Genomic DNA, 18,462 nt, shown 5'->3' with positions numbered 1-18,462 from the left:
GGGGTTGGTGACGTAGGAGTGAGAAGAGGCGTTCTAAGGAATAGGACCAGTGCAAGCAAAGGCCCGGGGGCATGAGGAGACTGTTTGGGGAGCTCTGAGCAGATCGGCTTGGTTGCTGCCGAGCTCGGAGTGGGGCTGACACAGGCTGGAGGAGGGAAGCCTGACACACACCCGACATACTGAGTGGACACGGCCATGATGCCGTGGACGCCGTCCTGAAATCCCGCCAGCCGGTCTTCAGAAACCCCCCGAGGACCAGAAAATGAAGCAACTTGCTCACCACCAAAACCACACCTGGAACGATGTGGTCCTTGTCATGCTCCCTTTCAGCTGTAGTTTACTCTCCTCCATGACTGTGCATCTTGGAAAAAGCTCCTGTAAATGCATGGTAGTGTTTTGCCAGGAAACCCTCACTGGGGCCCTAGATGAAGACCTGTTTTCCGTAAAGGTGTCTCAAATGTCCCATATGCATGCTGCCTGAAACGCCTGGGTCTTAATCATCAGTCCTGGAGGCCTGACGGAGTCCCCAGATGCAGAATGAAGCCCTAGGAGTTTGGTCCTGTGTGTTGAGGGTCGCTGCCCGAAGTGTCTGCCCTAGAGGAAGTAGGCTTCGCCATCAGGACTCTGCCCATCAGTGGGGCAGCTGAGGGTCCTGCGGGAACTTGAGGGGAGGCAATAGCTGCTCGCCAGTCACGACGCCCATTCAGGGGAATCGCGTCCTCGTGCCGGCATGCATTCTGTTCACTCATCCATCAGGAAGCCGTCCCTGCCCTGGAGCTGCTCACAGCCTCACAGCAAGGGGGCAGATCTCTCACGAACCTTGGCCACTTGGCCAGGTAGGGAGCAGTGCCAGGGGAGGGGGACCTCGCGCAGCTGGGGAAGGAGGGGTTGCCAGTACCCACCCTCAGCTTTTCTTGTCAGCAGCCCCAGGGCTTCAGCCCGCATCCCTCCCCTCACCCCCATGCTCCATTCCTTTCGCCCTCATCCTCCCCAAGGCTGGCAGCAGAGAGGGTCTCAGCCACCTTAGTGATGAACCCCAGTAGCACAGTCTCTGGTCAGGACCCTGCTCTGTAGCTCTGACATCCTCTGGGCTTGGCCTCTTGGTTGTATTCCTGAAGGCATGGCCCTTCCGCCTCCCAGGCCACCCTTCCCTACCAGGGCCACACATCCCCATCCAAGGCCCCCAGAGGCCATCCAGACAAACCGCAGGTGTCGGCCACCATCCTTCACATGCTCTCATCTCCGTGAGGCCAGCCAGCTCACGGAGCCCTGTCCCATTGGCCGCCTGCCCCACCCAGCCTATTTCCTTAGGTGGACCGTGTCCAAGCGTAAACAGTGGCCAGATAAGATTCACCAGACAGTGTTTAGCTTTGAGACTTTATTCAGAAAGTGTGTGTGTGTTGTGTGTGTGTGTGTGTGTGCACGCACGCGCGTGATCTAAGTGGTGTCAGGCAGAATCTTCAAGACCTGGGGCAGGCACAGTTCTCTTTTTCGCAAGGACAGTTCTATTGGTGCGGTGGAAGAGGGCCAGGAGTTAGGGGGCCAGCATGAGCTCCCCACCTGGAATTGAGCAGAACCTGGGGCACTTCTGACCCATGACACATTGGAGGTGTTTTCTTGAGAAACAGCCTAAGAATCACATACTTTTGGCGACCTCCATCAACTCTTTGGGTGCGAGACACCTTTAAACCAGTGGTCTCCAAAGGGCAGAGCTGAAGTAGATCCAATGGGCTGGAGAAAGAACATACCAGAAAGTCTATCCATTGTCCAAGTTCTGCCACATGAAAGTTTCATAATGTTCGTCATATGTTAGCATTGTAGTATATGTATTAGCTGGTGTATAACTGCAAGTACATGAGATGTATGGTCACGTTCTGTTCTTCCTGATAAGAAGGACTGATAAGGGTGCGTGATCCAAACAGTTTGGAGATCACGGCTTTAAACCATTACCTGTCTTATTTATTTGTAGTCACTGTCTTTTTTTCAGTTTGTTCATTTCTCCCATGTGCTGACTTTTATTTTGATTTTATTCATGTTTATGTTTAAGACATCCACACCTTCCTCTGCTAAAACCCTGAGCAATAGGCCTTGCCTTAGCTCCAAACGCCCCACTCCTGGTAGCTCAGACCCTTTGATCAAACCCTCCAGCCCCGCCGTGTGCCCAGAGCCATCTTCCTCTCCTAAACACGTCTCTTCTGTCACACCCCGAACTGGCAGTTCTGGAGCAAAGGAGATGAAAGTCAAGGTAAGGAAAGCGCCTTTGGAAAGAACGAGGCTGCTCTGCTGTGGTTTTCAAGTGTATGCTTTTCTAGCTGCAAAGACCTTTCTTCGGATAAGCTCTTACCTAGAAGCGCCACATAGCACAGTTAAAATTCTGGGTGAAACAAGGAAAAGGAGGCACAGTGCCATCCTTCTCGGCGCCCCGTCGGCCCTCGTGGCAGCAGCCCTGAGGCACCGGAGGGGACCCTGGCTTGGAAATCGCCACTCTGCTTGGGTTCCTTTGTCCATTTCTGACTTTGGTAACCGGGGGGTGCTTCCAGGTTGCCCTCATTTTGGGTCGGACAGCACCACTCCGCAGCCATGCCTGTTCCACCAGTTTACTCCTTCCTGAACCATCTCGTGGTCCTCAGTTCATGTCAGTTTCTTCTTTGAGTTTGTGTTATATGTCAAGGTCATCAACTGGGTCCCCAGACCCAGTCACTGTCCCCAGTCAGCTGACTTGTGCACCTGTGCTCCACCTTTGGCCAGTTTGCTAATTGATGCTGGTGTTCACCCGCCAAGGGCTCTTAGCACACCTGAGGTGGTACTGAAGCCTGAGGCTTGTTTGGGAGAGAACAGAAGGATAGGGCCGAGCTCTGTTAGCACTCTCGGTCAGTTTCAACAAACTGTCTCCTTGTCCCTCTGAAACTAACCACCACCAGTCAGATAAATCCCTAAGGGAGTCAGAGAATGGTGTCCACGTAGGAAGAGTCTACAGATGTCCTGCCTGCCGACACTGGTTGGATGATGAACTCGATCATTGCTGTAAGCTCTGTTGACTTTTTATTAAATACATTAGCTCAGCTCTTGCAGATAACTCATGTAAAATGTCCCTCCAGGAGGAAAAGGTAGGCATTTGGGAGGGGCTGTGGATTTGTGTGCCCAGCAGACCCTCGTCATTGTAGAGGACATTTGTTGTATCTGGCTGGCAAAGTGTCACCCCAACCTTAGCCTCATTTGGAGTCACGGTGGTTGAATGGGGCTGGCATTGACACCGGGTGGCAGGAACCTTTCTCAGTCGTAAAAACCACTCTACCATGCTTCGTTTACAGGGGGCAGATGGTAAACATGGAACGAAGATCGCCACACCCCGGGGAGCGGCCCCTCCAGGCCAGAAGGGCCCGGCCAACGCCACCCGGATTCCAGCAAAAACCACGCCCACCCAGAAGACCACGCCCACCCCGAAGACCCCACCAGGCACGGGTAAGAGGGATGTTCTCTGGAATCCAAGTCGGGGGAGAGCTCGCTGTGGAGGCCCTGACAGTTAAGCTCTGGTAGCTGATCGACGCCTGCAGTTTACTAAGCACCGAATTCTAATTCTTTTAATTTTCTGAGCTAGATATTGAATCCCCACTTATTACCACGAAGAAATCGAGGCTCGACGAAGTCTAACCAGACTTTTAAGCACGAGGAAAATGCAGCCGTAAGACTAGTAACTGACGGAAAAGGGGCTTCTCTGAGATCCTTGGACCCCACATCCAGGGCCCCTGGGAGGTGTTTTTCAGTCCCCAAATGAGGGTTAGGTCACTATAGGTGACCTCACACAGGGCACGGCCCCTGCTAACTTGCTGGGATGTTAGGGACCCTTGGACAGAACGTAAGAATCTTAGCTAAGCAGCCACACCCTGGGCCCGTTCCCCCGGGCTCCTGTGAGTAAAGCCACTGGGTTTTGAGTACCAGGCGAGGCTTCACTTGAGCCATCTTGCTTCCACTGGGGACAGCCAGGCTGAGTGCCCCTGTCTCACTGCCCTGGGGACTGTCCCAGGAAACTGGGTTTAGACTGTGCATGACTCGGGGGGCATCTGGCCTGCACCGGCTCAGGGGCCCTGTGGATCTTATATGGGCTGCGCACGAGGCCTGGGCTGGTGCCACGGGGCCTCTGCTGCCCCTTGGCCCTGGGGTGGCCGCTCAGAGCCCTTGTCTGCTGCATGTCTTGGCTGTGATGTTTCTCGAGGTTGCCGTAGAGTGGGGCCTGCACGGACGCCCGCTCGCTGAGGCCCGTACGTCGGTTTTCTCCCACGGGGTTTTTCCACATGTATACGATACATATGGTACGGGGTAACTTCGAGACTTGTGACTGGGATTTTTACATGATTTTGACGCTGCTTTTTTTCACTGGTCATTACGCCAGTTGATTGACGCGACTGGATCATAACTGGAAACAAGAACGTGTGTTTCTCTTTGGATCTTACCTGCTCTTGGGTGGACAGATCTCCCCCAAGTTGGCCTTGTTTCCTACCCGATGGAGTCCCTGACCCCGTTCCCCGCCTTGGTCACCTCTGTGGATGGCCTGGCTGGGCATGACTGGGCACCCATAAAAAAAACATTCATTAAGGCCTCTTTAAGCTTGATGATAACCAGGCTTTCTGTGGATTTTTCTTTTTAAGCTACGGAGCAAGTGCAGAAAAAACCACCTCATGGAGGGGCAAAATCTGAGAGAGGTAATTCTGAGCCTGCTTCGCCCGCAGGGTCATGCCTTTTGCGCATGTGCCTCTTGGTTGGCTTAGGTTTTTAGAGCCAAGAGGACGTGCTTCTGAAACGTAGGTTTCCCACGTTGAGCCTGAAGTTGGCACAGTCAGAATTCCTGCTCCTCTCTTCGTGTGGTTTGTGCGGATATGTCTGTCCGACGGGCCTTTCTAATCCTGCGTGCTCTCACTTCAGCCGAGGGCTGTGGTGGGCCCAGGGGAGGATGTGCCTCGAGCTGATACGGGGGCTGGAGGTCTGCACTGGCCCCAACCAGGTTACATGTGAGATCGCACCGGCATCCTGTGGGTGACGGTCACTGCGCTGGACCCGGGGAGGTCGAGTAACTTGCCTAAGGTCACTCTGCAATCCAGTGGCGCAGGAAGAATTTGAAGGCACCACCAGGTCCACCAGCCAGCCTGTGTGCCTGGGGGCAAAGGGTGGGGGGCACCGAGCCCTGGCTGCAGAGCTTGGCAGCGTGAGGGAGTTCCAGCAGACACGGAGACTCCACACGCTCCTTCTCCCCTCGGCAAGAGACGCCGCCGCTTCCAGCAAAGAGCTGCCCTTCTGCAGCCTGGGGCCCGGCAGGTCCCTGTTTGGTACAAATGGTTCCTGGGGCGGGGGCAACCGCCACCCTCAGAGCTGGAGCCCAGCATCCAGCCCAGTGGCTCTCAGACTCAAGTCTGCTCAAGAATCCCTGGGAGCGTGGGAAGCACCAATTTTGCAGGCCCCACCCCTAGAGATTCTGTCCCATCAGGTCTAGATGGGGCCTGGAGATCTGCATCTTACAGGTCCCACTCCTCCGTGGTGGCTCTGGAGATTCTGATGCAGGGGTGCCTGGGGCCACACTTGGTGAAACACGAATCCAAGAGGCAGACGGAATAGCCAACTATTTAAGTGTGATGGGGGATGAGAAGTGCAGGAAGAGACGCATGTTAGGGAACCCAGGGCTGTTCCGCTGGGAGAGGGATGGGCCCAGTGGCCTTCCTGGAGGGCTTGGCGCCCGCATTGCACCTGGAAAAGTGCACTGCTATTTGCTGCGCATCGCTTTGGTGGGGAGAGGGTTCTCGGGAGGGCAGGGCGGCAGGAAGCGGCATGGCTTGTTCGGCGAGCGAGGGACAGATGGACACGAAGCAGGTATACCATTGTGGAGCCCAGGTACCACAGAGGAGCTGGGAGTTTGGATGGGGTCTGAGGGAAAAGGGGCCTTGAACTTGGAGAACAGCTTAAAATTCACCCTGTGGTTAAAGAGTCCAGTGGATCCAGATGGGCCCCTGGCCCACCATTGCATTGCCCTTATTCAGGGCACAGGGCATGTATCCCTGCCCGGCCTCACTCACTGCAGGCATTACAATTTTTTCCTCTGAGCTCAGAGTGGGTAAATGACTTGTCTGAGACCACGCAGCTAGCTGGAGCCTCTCCTGGCCCCCAGGGCCACAGGGCAGAGTTGGTCCCCCTCTAGGGGGTACTGGGTGGTCCTTGGCGACCACTCTTTTGCTTCTCTGGGAAGCAGGATATCTCTGTCGCAAAGCAGCACGGCTGAGAAGTGGAGACGTTTCTCTAGAAATGGGACCAAGGGCAGCCTCCTGCTGGTTTGACTGAGCTTCTGACCTTGTTTCCACGTGCCTGATCCAACCCTGAGTCTGGGAATGGACCCCAGGACAGATAGCCCTTTGCTAACTGGCCTCATGCCCTCCTTCCTTTCCAGGTGAATCTGGGAAATCCGGGGACCGCAGTGGCTACAGCAGCCCAGGCTCCCCAGGCACTCCGGGCAGCCGCTCCCGCACCCCTTCCCTGCCGACCCCGCCCACCCGGGAGCCCAAGAAGGTGGCAGTGGTCCGCACTCCACCCAAGTCACCGTCTGCAGCTAAGAGCCGCCTGCAGACCGCCCCCGGGCCCATGCCAGACCTGAAGAACGTCAAGTCCAAGATCGGCTCCACAGAAAACCTGAAGCACCAGCCGGGAGGCGGGAAGGTAAGGGCGTGCAGAGGCTGGCTGTGCAAGAGGAGGCGGGTGGGTCCCCTGCAGCTGGGCTGGAGACGGGCGAGCGGCTCTCCTCCCACCACCAGCCTGGGTCCCCCCGCCCGCCCCCCATAGCACAAGCACCTCCCCGGCCTCTTCAAGGAAAGACAGTAGGTTACTGTTCGGTTCTCTACTGGGGTCACCACCAGGCCGTGAGTGCCCTGCTCAGGGGAGAGAAAGTACCGGTTCTTCCCTTCCTCACTTCAGCCCTTGCTGATTGGACAGATCTGAGGTGACAGGCTTGTAGCTCCGTGACCTGGCGGTTCTCAAAGTGGGTGCCACAGGGGTTCCCTGGCTGCCTTGTGTTTCGAAAATGAGACAACCAGTCCATAGGTGGGTGTGTCTCTGGTGTTGGTTGGACATTTGTTTAGGTCCCAATTCTGGAGAAATTCGTGATTCTGTTTTGAACAACTGATTCTCTCAGGGACGAACAGGTGCTCATGACATTTCTGGGTCTCCCAAAGTTGGAGAAAATGAGCTTCCAAGGGTCAGAGGTGGAGAGAAATGGGGACGGCCTGGACCGTCTTCCTCCTCTTCTTGACCCCATCCCCCGTTGTATGAGTTTCCTAGGGCTGACATACGAAATACCATGGCCTGGGCGGCTTATACAACAGAAATGTAACGCCTCATAGCTCTGGAGGCCGGAAGTCCAAGATCGAGGTGTCGGCGGGGGTCGTGTCTTCGTCTCTCCTTGGCTTGTAGGTGCCGCCTTCTCCCCATGGCCTCACATGGTCCATCTCTGGGTGTCGCTGTGTCCCAGTCCCCCCTTCCTATAAGGACACCAGTCATATTGGATTAGGGCCCACCCTAATGAGCTCATTTTAACTTAATGAGCTCTTTAGAGACCCTGTTCCAAATACAGTCCCATTCGGAGGTGCTGGGAGATGGGACTTCAGCGTGTGGATTTTGGGGGACACAATTCAGACAATAGCAGTCCTCCCCCACGAGCACAGGGTGGGGAACAGAGAAGGAAGAAGGGAGGCGGGAAAGGGATTGGAGGCCCAAGACCCAGCTCTTGTGTTGGGCCTTCCAGGCTGGGCCGTTTTTGGGGCAGCGAGCCTCCTGGTGGGCAGGGGCCAATGTTTCCCTTTCAGTCGGGACCCCCAGCTGGGGCCTCCGCACTCTTGATTTTATTAATCACTGTTGTCTGGGGCCTGGGTCACCGTGGAGGGAGGGTGTCTCGGAGCACCTTTGGTCCATGTTGGTGCCATTGCCTGAAACCGTGCACTTTGCTTCCCGTGGAGCCTCAGGGACCCCTGCTGGCCTTTCCCATCCTTGGGACCCGAGCGGTCCTGCCCAGTGGGGAGGTCTGGGTGCCTCTCGGGGTCTCATCGCACTGGTCTTTGGGCCACAGTGCTGGGCCTGAGCCGTGTTTACCTTCCTGCAGTGTTTGCTGTGCTTCGTAAAGATGCCTGTCTCCTTCCAGAAGGGGCTCTGGTGCAGCTGGCTGGGGCGCTGGCTTGAAGTTGACCCCTCTGTGAGGCTCTGGGGGCAGAGGGACCCCCAAGGAGAGGGTTTCCGAGGTGATGGGATGTTTCCCACTGGCGTTCGCACCCCTCCCCCAACGCTGTGGATGTCCTGTGTGTGCCCTGTTTTCATAGCACAGAGCATTTGCCTGTTTTGAAAAATGAAAAACAAAGCCCCACACGGCCAATTCTGCACCACTGAGAAGATTGTGGGGCTGTGACCAGCGTGCTCATCACGGCAAGAGGGAAACCATGACTGTCAGTGCCTCCCAGCCTGCGGGGCTCTGTCACACACCTGCAAACACCCACCGGCTGCCCCAGCCCATTTGGCCCCGTTCTGGTAACTCCGCTGAGAGCAGCAGTGACAGGGCTGACAGGGAGGAACCCACGCCTCGCACCTGAGCCGCTGGCCCCGAGGGCCAGCGACTTGATGCTCAGGGCGGAAATGGGGAGGGTGCCCCCAGGTTATGGCCGCACCGCGCTGGGGCGCAGACGTGTGTCCATGGCAACTGAAGGTTAAAGAAGAAAAGTGACTTTTCTTGGGGCTTTTTGGGGAGGAGATGTGAGGAAATGGCAGAAGGGGAGGTAACAGCTTCCCCTTAAATTCCATGGAAAACCTAGAAAATTGTGTGAAACAAAACCTGACCCATAACAAAGTTCAACACATTAATCTCCAGGAAAAACGACAAGAAAAGGAAAAAAGAAGGCACCTGGGATCCACACAGAAGGCCTTTTAAAATGACTAGACTGGGACTTCCCTGGTGGCACAGTGGATAAGACTCCGCGCTCCCAATTCAGGGGGCCGGGATTCGATCCCTGGTCGGGGAACTAGATCTCACATGCATGCCACAACTGAGTTCACGTGCCACAACTAAGGAGCCCACGTGCTGCAACTAAGGAGCCCGTGAGCCGCAACTAAGGAGCTGGCAAGCCACAACTAAAGAGCCCACAAGCTGCAACTAAGGAGCCTGCCTGCTGCAACTAAGACCCAGTGCAACCAAATAAATAAATAAATAATAAAATAAAATGACTAGACTGAAGGTCCCTCAAGGTCCCGTGAGATCTTTGGGTCCCCGTGGCCTCTCATTCAGCCCAACATACAGTACAGTAAGTGCTCAATCACTGTTTATTCGGCTACAAAAGGGACAACGAATGCTCCAAGGGTCTGAAGGATAACTCAACTCCCGGAACAGAGGACACGTGGAAGAAGGAGAAGCAGGAGATGGTCATGTTTGTAAACCTGCAGAGACTGAAAACCGCAACAGATCACTGGTTGGAAAAAAATGTAAAACATCTGTTTTCTGCTTCGTACATTTCTCTGTTTTCATGATTTGCTACAGTGAACATATATTGCTTGAAGAGTCCAAAAGGAAATTACTTTTAAAGGAAAATGCAGATGATCACCTGGCCACTTTAACAGAACCAGCTGGATCCATCAAAGGTGGGGAGGGAAGGAAGGAGTAGCAGTTCTCTTGTGACTGCAAAGGAGAATCACCTGGGGCAGGGAAGGGGGAGGATTCTTTTAAAAATCCTAGTGCCAGGGCTTCCCTGGTGGCGCAGTGGTTGTGAGTCCGCCTGCTGATGCAGGGGACACGGGTCCGTGCCCCGGTCCGGGAAGATCCCACGTGCCGCGGAGCGGCTGGGCCCGTGAGCCATGGCCGCTGAGCCTGCGTGTCCGGAGCCTGTGCTCCACAACAGGAGAGGCCACAACAGTGAGAGGCCCACGTACCGCAAAAAAAAAAAAAAAAAAAAAAAATCCTAGTGCCAAAGCCTCTCCCTGGCCCGTGAGAATCTTGAGAGGGCCTCCCTAGGGGTTCCCAGTGTGCAGCCCAGGCTGAGACCCCGTGGGGAGCTAAGATCCCGCATGCCTCACGGCCAAAGCATAAAACAGAAGCCATATTGTAACAAATTCAGTAAAGATTTTTAAAATGGTCCACATCAATCAATATTTTAAAAAAGAAAAAAATGGATAGAAACACAGTTGTGACTGGAGGTGTCACAGTAGATATTAGTAAAGTAAAAAGATAAAAGGACAAAGAAAGTCCATGTAATTGAAAGGGGAAAATGAACAAATATCAGGAATTAAACTGTAGGGCCAAGGGTTTATCTGTTAAGAGTCCAGATATTATGTCAGTAATCTATTTAGTCCATAAAGAAAAACACCTATAAATATAGAGAAGCAGAAATTGCATTGTGATACAGCAGAACTTCACTGTGTGCATATCACCAATATGGCCACAAATGCCTGGGAATTAAAAACCTTTCCTTTGTCACTGCTCATTCAGTTTGGAAATGAAGATGCCTTTTCCAAGTGCCTTGATAACAAATGCCATAAATTATGTGGTGATGCCCCCAAATTGTACTTAGAAGGAATTCATAATTTTAAATGCTTTTATTATTTTAAAAACTTAACGATTGCAGCATATATTCCCTTATTGGAGGGAAAAAAAGAATACAAGAAAAGAATAAGAATACAGAAACAAAGATAAGAGCAGAAATAAATTAGAAAACAGAACATACAATAGCACCAAAAGCTGGTTCCTTCTCTCTTTCCTTTATTCATTGATCCAACATTCCTGCGGCACCTCTGAGCGCCAGGCCCTGTGCTGTGAGAGTTTCTGCTCCCAGGCCCAGGCAGGAGAGAGAGACACATGAGCATATAAAAAAGGGCAAGGGGAGAGGTTGGCCAGGGAAGCATATGCAGGAGGGAGCAGCCTGCACCAGCGAGGGTCCCCCATACTGAGGGTCGCCTGTACTGTTGTCACCCACACTGAGGGGGTTACCTGCACCCTCAAGGGTCACCATACTGAGAGTCACCTGTGTTGTGGAGTGTCACCCACAATATCAGTTGTTATCAAGTCAGAGAAGATAGGACAGACCCTTGTTTGGGACCGTCATTGGGTCTTTGAAAGGAAAGTCCCCCACGTAGAGTGCTGGAGACACAGAAGAGAGAATAGTGGGAAACTGCACCTGGAGATACTCAGAGCAAAAGCAAAATAAAGCTAAAACTGGTACCAGCTGGGGTAGCAGAAGGGCGTGGGTTAGGGTGGAGTTTTGTTCGTTTACGCGAGAGCTTTGGAGATTTAACAGCTGATAGAGGGAGGTCCCTGCTGGGTCTGCTGTGAACCAGCTCTGTGTTTGCCCCGACAGGACAGGATAGGATGGAGAAGAAAGAGAGTAGTGGAGAGCACCTGCCGCAGAGCCTTTGGCCTGACTGTCAGTGAGTCACGGAGGGGGAGGTGAATAAGAGGGCAGGTCTGGGCCCAGCCCAGGTGATGGCAGCACCAACCTCAGCAGCGTCTCTGTGTGGTCAGCGGAGAGCACAGAGGTCCCAGGTACCTTCCATCGTGAGAGAGAAGGAGCTCATATGGGGCTGAGGCTGCCAGGTAAGGAGAACTGGGGGTATCCCTGTGGCTGCCGAGGTGAGAAGGGACATGCAGAGTCATGACCAGAGCATGGGGGGTGGTCTGGTTGGCTTTGAGCAGATGGAGCTAAAGTCACTTCCTCCGAGGATGTCCAAGGCAGTAGCTGGAATGCGAAGGCCCCAGGCAGGACAGAAACCTACCAAGCTGCCAGGCTTGGAAAGCCTTGGGCTGCAATATTCCATGTGGCCACAAGATGGCGATGGCACGCTGCGTCTGTCTCCATTCTGGAGAACTGTTTCAAAAATTGGTTGCATCTGTTGAAACTTTGTCTCATTTTTAAAAGTACACATGTAGAACATTTATGTGGAGTAAATAAAGTGAGTCTGTACGTAGGATAGTTTGCTTGTCCTGGGTCAGGGCCAGGCACTCAGCTGCACTTGAGCTGAAGTATCACAGCTTGTCCTGTGCAGAGCCAGGCTGAGAGCCTCCTCTGGGATAGCCTTGTAACTCTGAGACCCTCTGGGCATCTCTCCCTATACACAACATCTGTGTTTCTGGAAAAGAATCTTGTGTAAATCCCATCATTATAAAGAATCTTGGGGCAGTCACTGTTTAAAGGAACAGTATAAATAGTTCTAAAGGTGACTCCCCTATTACTTGATCTCCTGTGTCAGTTCTCAGGCTGACCACCTTGGACTTGAAGAGGAGGCTTGCTGTGGGCGTCCAGTGCCCACCCCAGGTTAAATTCCCACCAGAGCATCCCAGCCCCCAATCCTCAGCACTGGGCCTGTTGACCCTAGCGAGGCCAAGCCAGGCCCAGCGCCAGGCAGTGCTCGAGACGGGCCTCACCAGGGGTGACCCAAGGACACTGGGCCAGCCTGGAAGCTGCTGAGGTGGGAGTGGTGAGGGCTGGGCGATCTGGAGCACATCAAGAAAGCTGAGCCCAAAAAGAACCAGAACAAGGTCTGATGAGGGTTTGGAACCATTTGGGGTTCTCTAGGAAATGGATTAAACCAAAGTGGACCCGCTCCCAGGCTCACACCACCCCAGCCTCTCCTCCAGGGTCGAACCCTGACCACAGGAATTTATCCCTTGACTGGGAGTCCCCGGGATCAAAATTTGGAGCTTCCAAAACATTGTTTTTTTCCTTTGGCTATTTTCAGTGTCTGCCCAGAGCTGAGGCTCAGTATCATACATTTACTCTAGTTGAGAAATTAAGTTTCAGGATTCCAATTTCATAATATAAACCATTGCCCGTTTTTCTCCTTTCTGTAAATCTACCATTCTGAAAAGGGTGTTGACTTAATTTGACAATTAACAGTAATTCAGGTCTGCTTTGTAAATATCCTTATGTCTCCTGCCAAATCCCAAAAAGCTCGTTGCCTTTTTTGTGGGATTGGAACAAGAAAAAGCTGCACAGAGAAAACATTTCTGTGTATGTTGCACATCTTGTTATTGCTTAATGGCCCTTGAGTTTTTTGATGTCCTTGTAAGGATTAATACAGAAAATAAGGCAATCCTCCTTGAAAAATGGGTAAGTTTTCTTCGTCAGATAAGAGAGTTATGTAACCCAACATGTTTTCGCTTTTTGCCTTGGCTTCCAGGAAGCTCAGAGTTAAATGTAATGATCAGTCTTATCATTGTCAGTCCTGATGACCTCCTGTTCTTTTACCATTGTCTTTTCAATCTTCTTGTTTTATTATTTTGTGTGTTGGTGTGTGTTTTCTAATTCTAAACTCCAGTTCTCTTACGAAAGCTGGAAAGTCTGCTTCTGGGACTTATCCAATGGAAAGTTATCAATAAAAAATGATCCCCAAAGCAGGAGTTCATGTGGGACTCCTTAAAATTTGAGGGTGGGATGAAATGATTCAAGGATATTGTGCAGAGGTTGACAGCAACTGCCTACAAAGCAGGGTGAGAAAACCTGTTCTACCTCTTCGTCCCAGCTCAAGCCTGGGCTGAGGTGTTGCCACGCTGTCTCCTATATGGCAGGAGAGACGTCACCGTTCACCTTGAGAGAGTGTTGTTTTTATTTGGTTTATGAGACAACAGGCTTGAGAACAGCTCCGGCAAAATATGGTTGTTACGTAGGTAGCCGTGGCCACAGAACACCCAGATCTAGATTCCTGTGTGGATTCTGCCACTGACTTGAGAAAGTCACTGAACTTCTCTGGGCTTTAAATGGCCTCTTCATCAGGAAGGTTGGGGGCGGGGCCGGGGCGGGGGAATGGCAGGTGAGAAGGGTGATGTGGAATTAGGTATTTATCCAGCCTCTAAATGAGGGACGGTTTTTACATTTAAAAACCAGGGAAGTTACAAAGGAAGAAATGTTACAAAGGAAGTATATAAAAATGTCAACGTTTATATGTTAGAAAAAAAAAAATACAACTACTAGCAGAAAAAAAGGACAAAGGAACAATTTTAATAATAATCAAAGAAATGCATAATAAGCCAATAACACAGATCCACTTATTTTAATCAAAGAAATAAGAAAAACAATTTCTTTTAATGCACAGCGCTGGCAGCAACTGAAACTGACTTTCTCAACAGTGCTCACAGGGGAAATTAATCTGGCCCTTTTAGAAAGCCATTTGGAGAGCTGTGTGGAGAGTTTTCAGAGTGTTTGTAACTTTGGCCCAGAAATTGTACTTCTGGCGCTCTGTGCTATGAAAATAACCCACAGAATGGGAGAAACTCCTTGCAGAGCGATGTTCGTGATGAGACTGTATTCTTTAAAATGGAATCAGTATAAATATCTGATAGCACAGGTAACAGGAAACGGAATCTGACATCTTTTTAAAATTAGTGCTTCTGATGACTGTAGAACGTGGCAAACACTTGGTAAAGGAAGATATACAATAGTAGGTACACAATAATTACTGCCGTTTATATGTCTGAGATGGTAGTTTTATTTTTATATATGAGAATTGAAGAGAATTCAAGAAAATGCAACAGCGGCTGTGCTAGCAAGAAAACGTTTTCTCCTCTTTCTGGAACCTCTGTTTTTCAAAATCGTGATGTCCTGTTACTTTTTTATGATGAAAAAAGGCATAGCTTTCTTTTTGTTTTTTGTGGTACGCGGGCCTCTCACTGTTGTGGCCTCTCCCGTTGCGGAGCACAGGCTCCGGACGCGCAGGCTCAGCGGCCATGGCTCACGGGCCCAGCCGCTCCGCGGCGTGTGGGATCTTCCCGGACCGGGGCACGAACCCGTGTTCCCTGCATCGGCAGGCAGACAGACTCTCAACCGCTGCGCCACCGCTGCGCCCAAGGCATAGCTTTTTACTTTAAAGGAACATAAAAGAAAACAAAGCGATGGGTTAGATGTGTGCTTCCCAGGTTTTTTCAATTCAGAGCAGTGAAATTAAGGAAAAAAACAGGGATGGGGGTCCAAGAGAAGATGACTATATTTTAAATTTTGCCAGGTTAAGGACATCTAAAAATAATATCTCCTATCAATGTAATTTAATAATTAATAATGTAATAAAGGAAAGGCCATTTTATTTTCATTTTTATTTTTTAAATTTTATTGGAGGAAAGGCCATTTTTAAAACCAAAAAGTAGGACGGACAAATTTTGCTATCATGTCCTTATTTCCTCCTTTGGCTGAGGACCTGTGGACCCCTTGATGGCCGGCTCTGGCTCTTGGGTCAGATTTGGGGCCCTTCACCCTAGATGAACCAGGCCCCAGCTCTGATCCCCCAGCTACAACTGCCCTAAAGGCTGCCCCCGGGCCTCAGGGGCAGTGGCCCCCACCCGGCAGCAGCTGAGGTCTTGGTGCCATTTCCGGAATTTCAGAGGGCAGTGCTGGTTGGAAACTTCAGTTGGCAGTTATCTATACCTGGGATTAATAGAAACTAAGGCCCACTGGTTCCAAATACAGCACTCCTGATGGAGGACACCCGGCGAGGATGCGATCCCTGCTCTGGCAGACAAAACGCAGAGTTTCTCAGCTCCCCTTCTCTGCACCGTGGTTGTCTGTCTATGAAATGCACAGACAAATTGGGTAAAAATCATTTCCCCCTGGAATGTGGATAGCCCCACACCCTTTCCCTGGTGCCTGGAGAAGGAGAAGCCTCGCAGAGATACAGTGGGATCTCTACCATCTGGACAACACCCGCCCAGGAAAAGTTAGGGAGGGTCACCTGGGAACATCGCCCTGTTCCCTCTGAGCGCCTGGTGGTTTGTGGATGAAGGGGAGCCGATGGTGAAGGGCAGGCACTTACCCTGCCTTCCAGGAGGCCAAGGCCTCCCATGGAAGGGAGTCCAGATTTATCTTCTCCATAAAACCACCTGTGTCCTCCCCATGAAGTCTGTGATTCTTGAATCTAGCCATGCCTCTGAACCAGGCACCAGGGGTGCTTTTCCTAAGCACAAAGACTGAGATTCTAAGGTCAGGAGTGAGGTCTGGCATTTAAAAAATATGTCTGCGGGTGATTCCAGTACCTAACAGACTTGAGGACAGCCACCTAAAGGTCTCGGTGAATGTTCACAGGGGTCTGGTAGGTGTATGAATGAAGCCACAGTTGGGGCTTTTATTTATTCATTTAATAATGTCACTGAGTACATTTTGCTCCATCCCAACCCGGTGGACACTCGCCTCCGAATTTTAGGCCTCCAAGGTGCTCTCTGAGGGGGCCTCCATAACGCAATCCTCACGTAAAGGGAAGAGCTGCCTCCTGACGGATCCGTTTTGTAAACCCAGTGCTGTAAGGTGGGGTCCACCTCCAGCCACTCACAGCTCTGGAATGCTTCCCGGGAGGTGTGAGTGAGCCCTGTCCTCCTCTCCCCGGCCTGCAGCCAGACATGTTTGTGCGGGGCAGGTGCATCTGAGTGTGGTGTGTCACTCATCCTTTTTTCTGGCTGTCAAAGGTGCAGATAATTAATAAGAAGCTGGATCTTAGCAACGTCCAGTCCAAGTGTGGCTCAAAGGATAATATCAAACACGTGCCAGGAGGCGGCAGTGTGAGTACTGTCACACGATCCCTGCGCCGAGCTGCGGTTCCGGGTTTGAGAAGTGGCATGAGTTTGTACTTGCATATTGCATAGAATAAACCATTCTCAGGCTCGGAGTCTATCCGGGTCCCCAGGTAAATGTAGCTCAGGCTCCCCACACCCGTGCCTACCGTTCCGGGAGGGGCGCCCCAGAGCTGCATGGGTGGAACGGGGAAGGTGACTGGTCCTCTCTCCGACCTGTTCCTGGTGGCTGGGTCCTCACAGCATAAGCCCCATCTTCGCCCCCGCTCGCTGGGAGCCCCACAGCTCGTTTGAGTTTGGGCTGAAGGTGGCAGCACCTGACTGCTCCGTCACCTGGTCAGGTTCACTTTAAGGGGCTCCACTGGGGACAGCTGGCCCGCTTGTTCTGACGAGCCGACACAAAGGTCTTTACCATCCTACGTCAGAGCAAGCAGAGGCCGAGCTCTGCTCGCCTTTGACTTCTGCATTTGCGAGGGATGAGCTGATTCTTAAGCCTCTCGGCTCCTGTTTGAAAACAGCTCCACCCCCGGCAGAAGCTCCAGATGCGAAAGAGCCCAACAGAAATGCACCAGGGACCTGCCCGCAGCCGAGGGCGGACAGAAACGCTGCTTTGAGCCCTTTTAGATCTGGCCTCCTCCAGGTGTCCCTGCGGACTCCCTGCATCCCCAGCGGATGTGTCCCTGAGATTTGGGCCTGGCATCCTCATTCTCGCCTGCCCACTTGGCCGGCTCTGCTGTTATCCTCCAAGTTCACAGACAAATGGGTGCAAACTCGGCAACCTGAGGCTCGGCCCCCCTTCTCCGCGGCCTCCTTCGCTCCCCCAGCCTTCTTGGTCAGCTGTAGGCAAATGTTTATAAACACGTCGGGGAACGGGATGTTCGAGACCCTTTGAGGTCCACCCGTGGGGAGGAGGATGGTTTCTGAGAGCAGGCATCTGGCCTCTGGCTGGCAGTGCCGGTGTGACAGTGGGAGAGACCTCCCTCTCTCTCCAGAAAGTGCCCAGCCTGGGCCCGCATATCTGCGTCCAGACCTGGGGGTTTATTCTTGCAATGCGCTGCTGCCTCCTGCCCTGAGCGCCGGGTCCTGGCTCTGCCACTGACGAGGCTGCTGCATGGCGCTTCACTCACGCTTCCTCACCAGTGTCTGCTCAGTATCTCCGCTGTGCCCCCGGTCCCTGCTCTCCTGTCCCACTGCCACCTCGTCTTCCGCCAAGAGAAGGGCTGGGGACCACCCCAGGCTGTGATCGTGGGCTCCCAGTGACATTGCTGTTTTAGCTTTGACTCGGGCTCTCTGGCTTCCCTGCAGACGGCAGGCTCTGGCCAGAGAAGGAAAGACATGTGCTTTCCGGTTTAACTCGCGTCTGGTGTGTCTGGTCAGCTGGTGGGAGCTTGTGCTGCTGGGGCCGAGGGGTGGGGTCCAGTGGCTGCAGTCAGCGCCCCGCTCCTTCAGGCGGAAGGTGGGGGCAGGGGGTACATTCCCTCTGCGGCTGGCGGTGCCCAGGACATCAGGGGACTTCCTCAGGGGCACCTCCCCTCCCCCTGCACTCTGCCAGCTGGTGGCCGAGCCTGTGACCATGGCAGAGTGCCACAGGATGGCCCGGGCTGGCCCCGAGCGCGGTCCGTGGCCTGTGGCCCCTGCAGTAGGAGCCGCCACAGAGAGCTCTTCTCCTGGTGAAAGGTTGGGGGGTGACAAGCCCCAGCACAATGTCAGCCTCGGGCGTTTTGGGGACAGTGGACCCTTGGCCTGGGCTCTGCCTCTGTTTGCTCCCTGCCCCTCTTCTCCTCAGCTGGGGAGGTGACTCCCCAGCAGGCAGGCTTTGTTCCTTCTCCTAGGGATTCTCCCTGCCTCCTGGCCGGCTCTGGGATGCACTCCAGAGCCTGGCCTCCTCCCTCCCCCTCCCTGGCCTCCAGTCT

The 18,462-nt window shown here is 52.8% G+C and overlaps 1 protein-coding gene across 8 annotated transcripts in view; it reads left to right on the top strand.

Annotated features, from left to right (window-relative positions):
• The window catches only part of MAPT (microtubule associated protein tau), a 103,459-nt gene that overhangs the window by 76,467 nt on the left and 8,530 nt on the right, over nt 1–18,462 (top strand). For 3 of the 8 annotated variants that reach the window (XM_024760524.1, XM_024760522.1, XM_024760521.1), the window contains 3 exons: nt 3,312–3,462; nt 6,431–6,696; nt 16,445–16,537. In XM_024760524.1, the coding sequence (XP_024616292.1) occupies nt 3,312–3,462; nt 6,431–6,696; nt 16,445–16,537 (510 nt within the window). Of the gene's footprint in view, nt 1–2,047; nt 2,246–3,311; nt 3,463–4,646; nt 4,701–6,430; nt 6,697–16,444; nt 16,538–18,462 lie in introns of all 8 variants that reach the window. The other 5 variants (XM_024760526.1, XM_024760525.1, XM_024760523.1 and 2 more) reach the window with 3 other exon arrangements.

The sequence above is a fragment of the Neophocaena asiaeorientalis genome, unplaced genomic scaffold (genome assembly GCF_003031525.2).
Source record: "Neophocaena asiaeorientalis asiaeorientalis breed wild unplaced genomic scaffold, Neophocaena_asiaeorientalis_V1.1 scaffold30, whole genome shotgun sequence".
NCBI classification, from domain to species: Eukaryota; Metazoa; Chordata; class Mammalia; order Artiodactyla; family Phocoenidae; genus Neophocaena; species Neophocaena asiaeorientalis.
The sequence above is the reverse complement of the archived record's forward strand: the minus strand, read 5'-3'. Positions and strand labels throughout refer to the sequence as shown.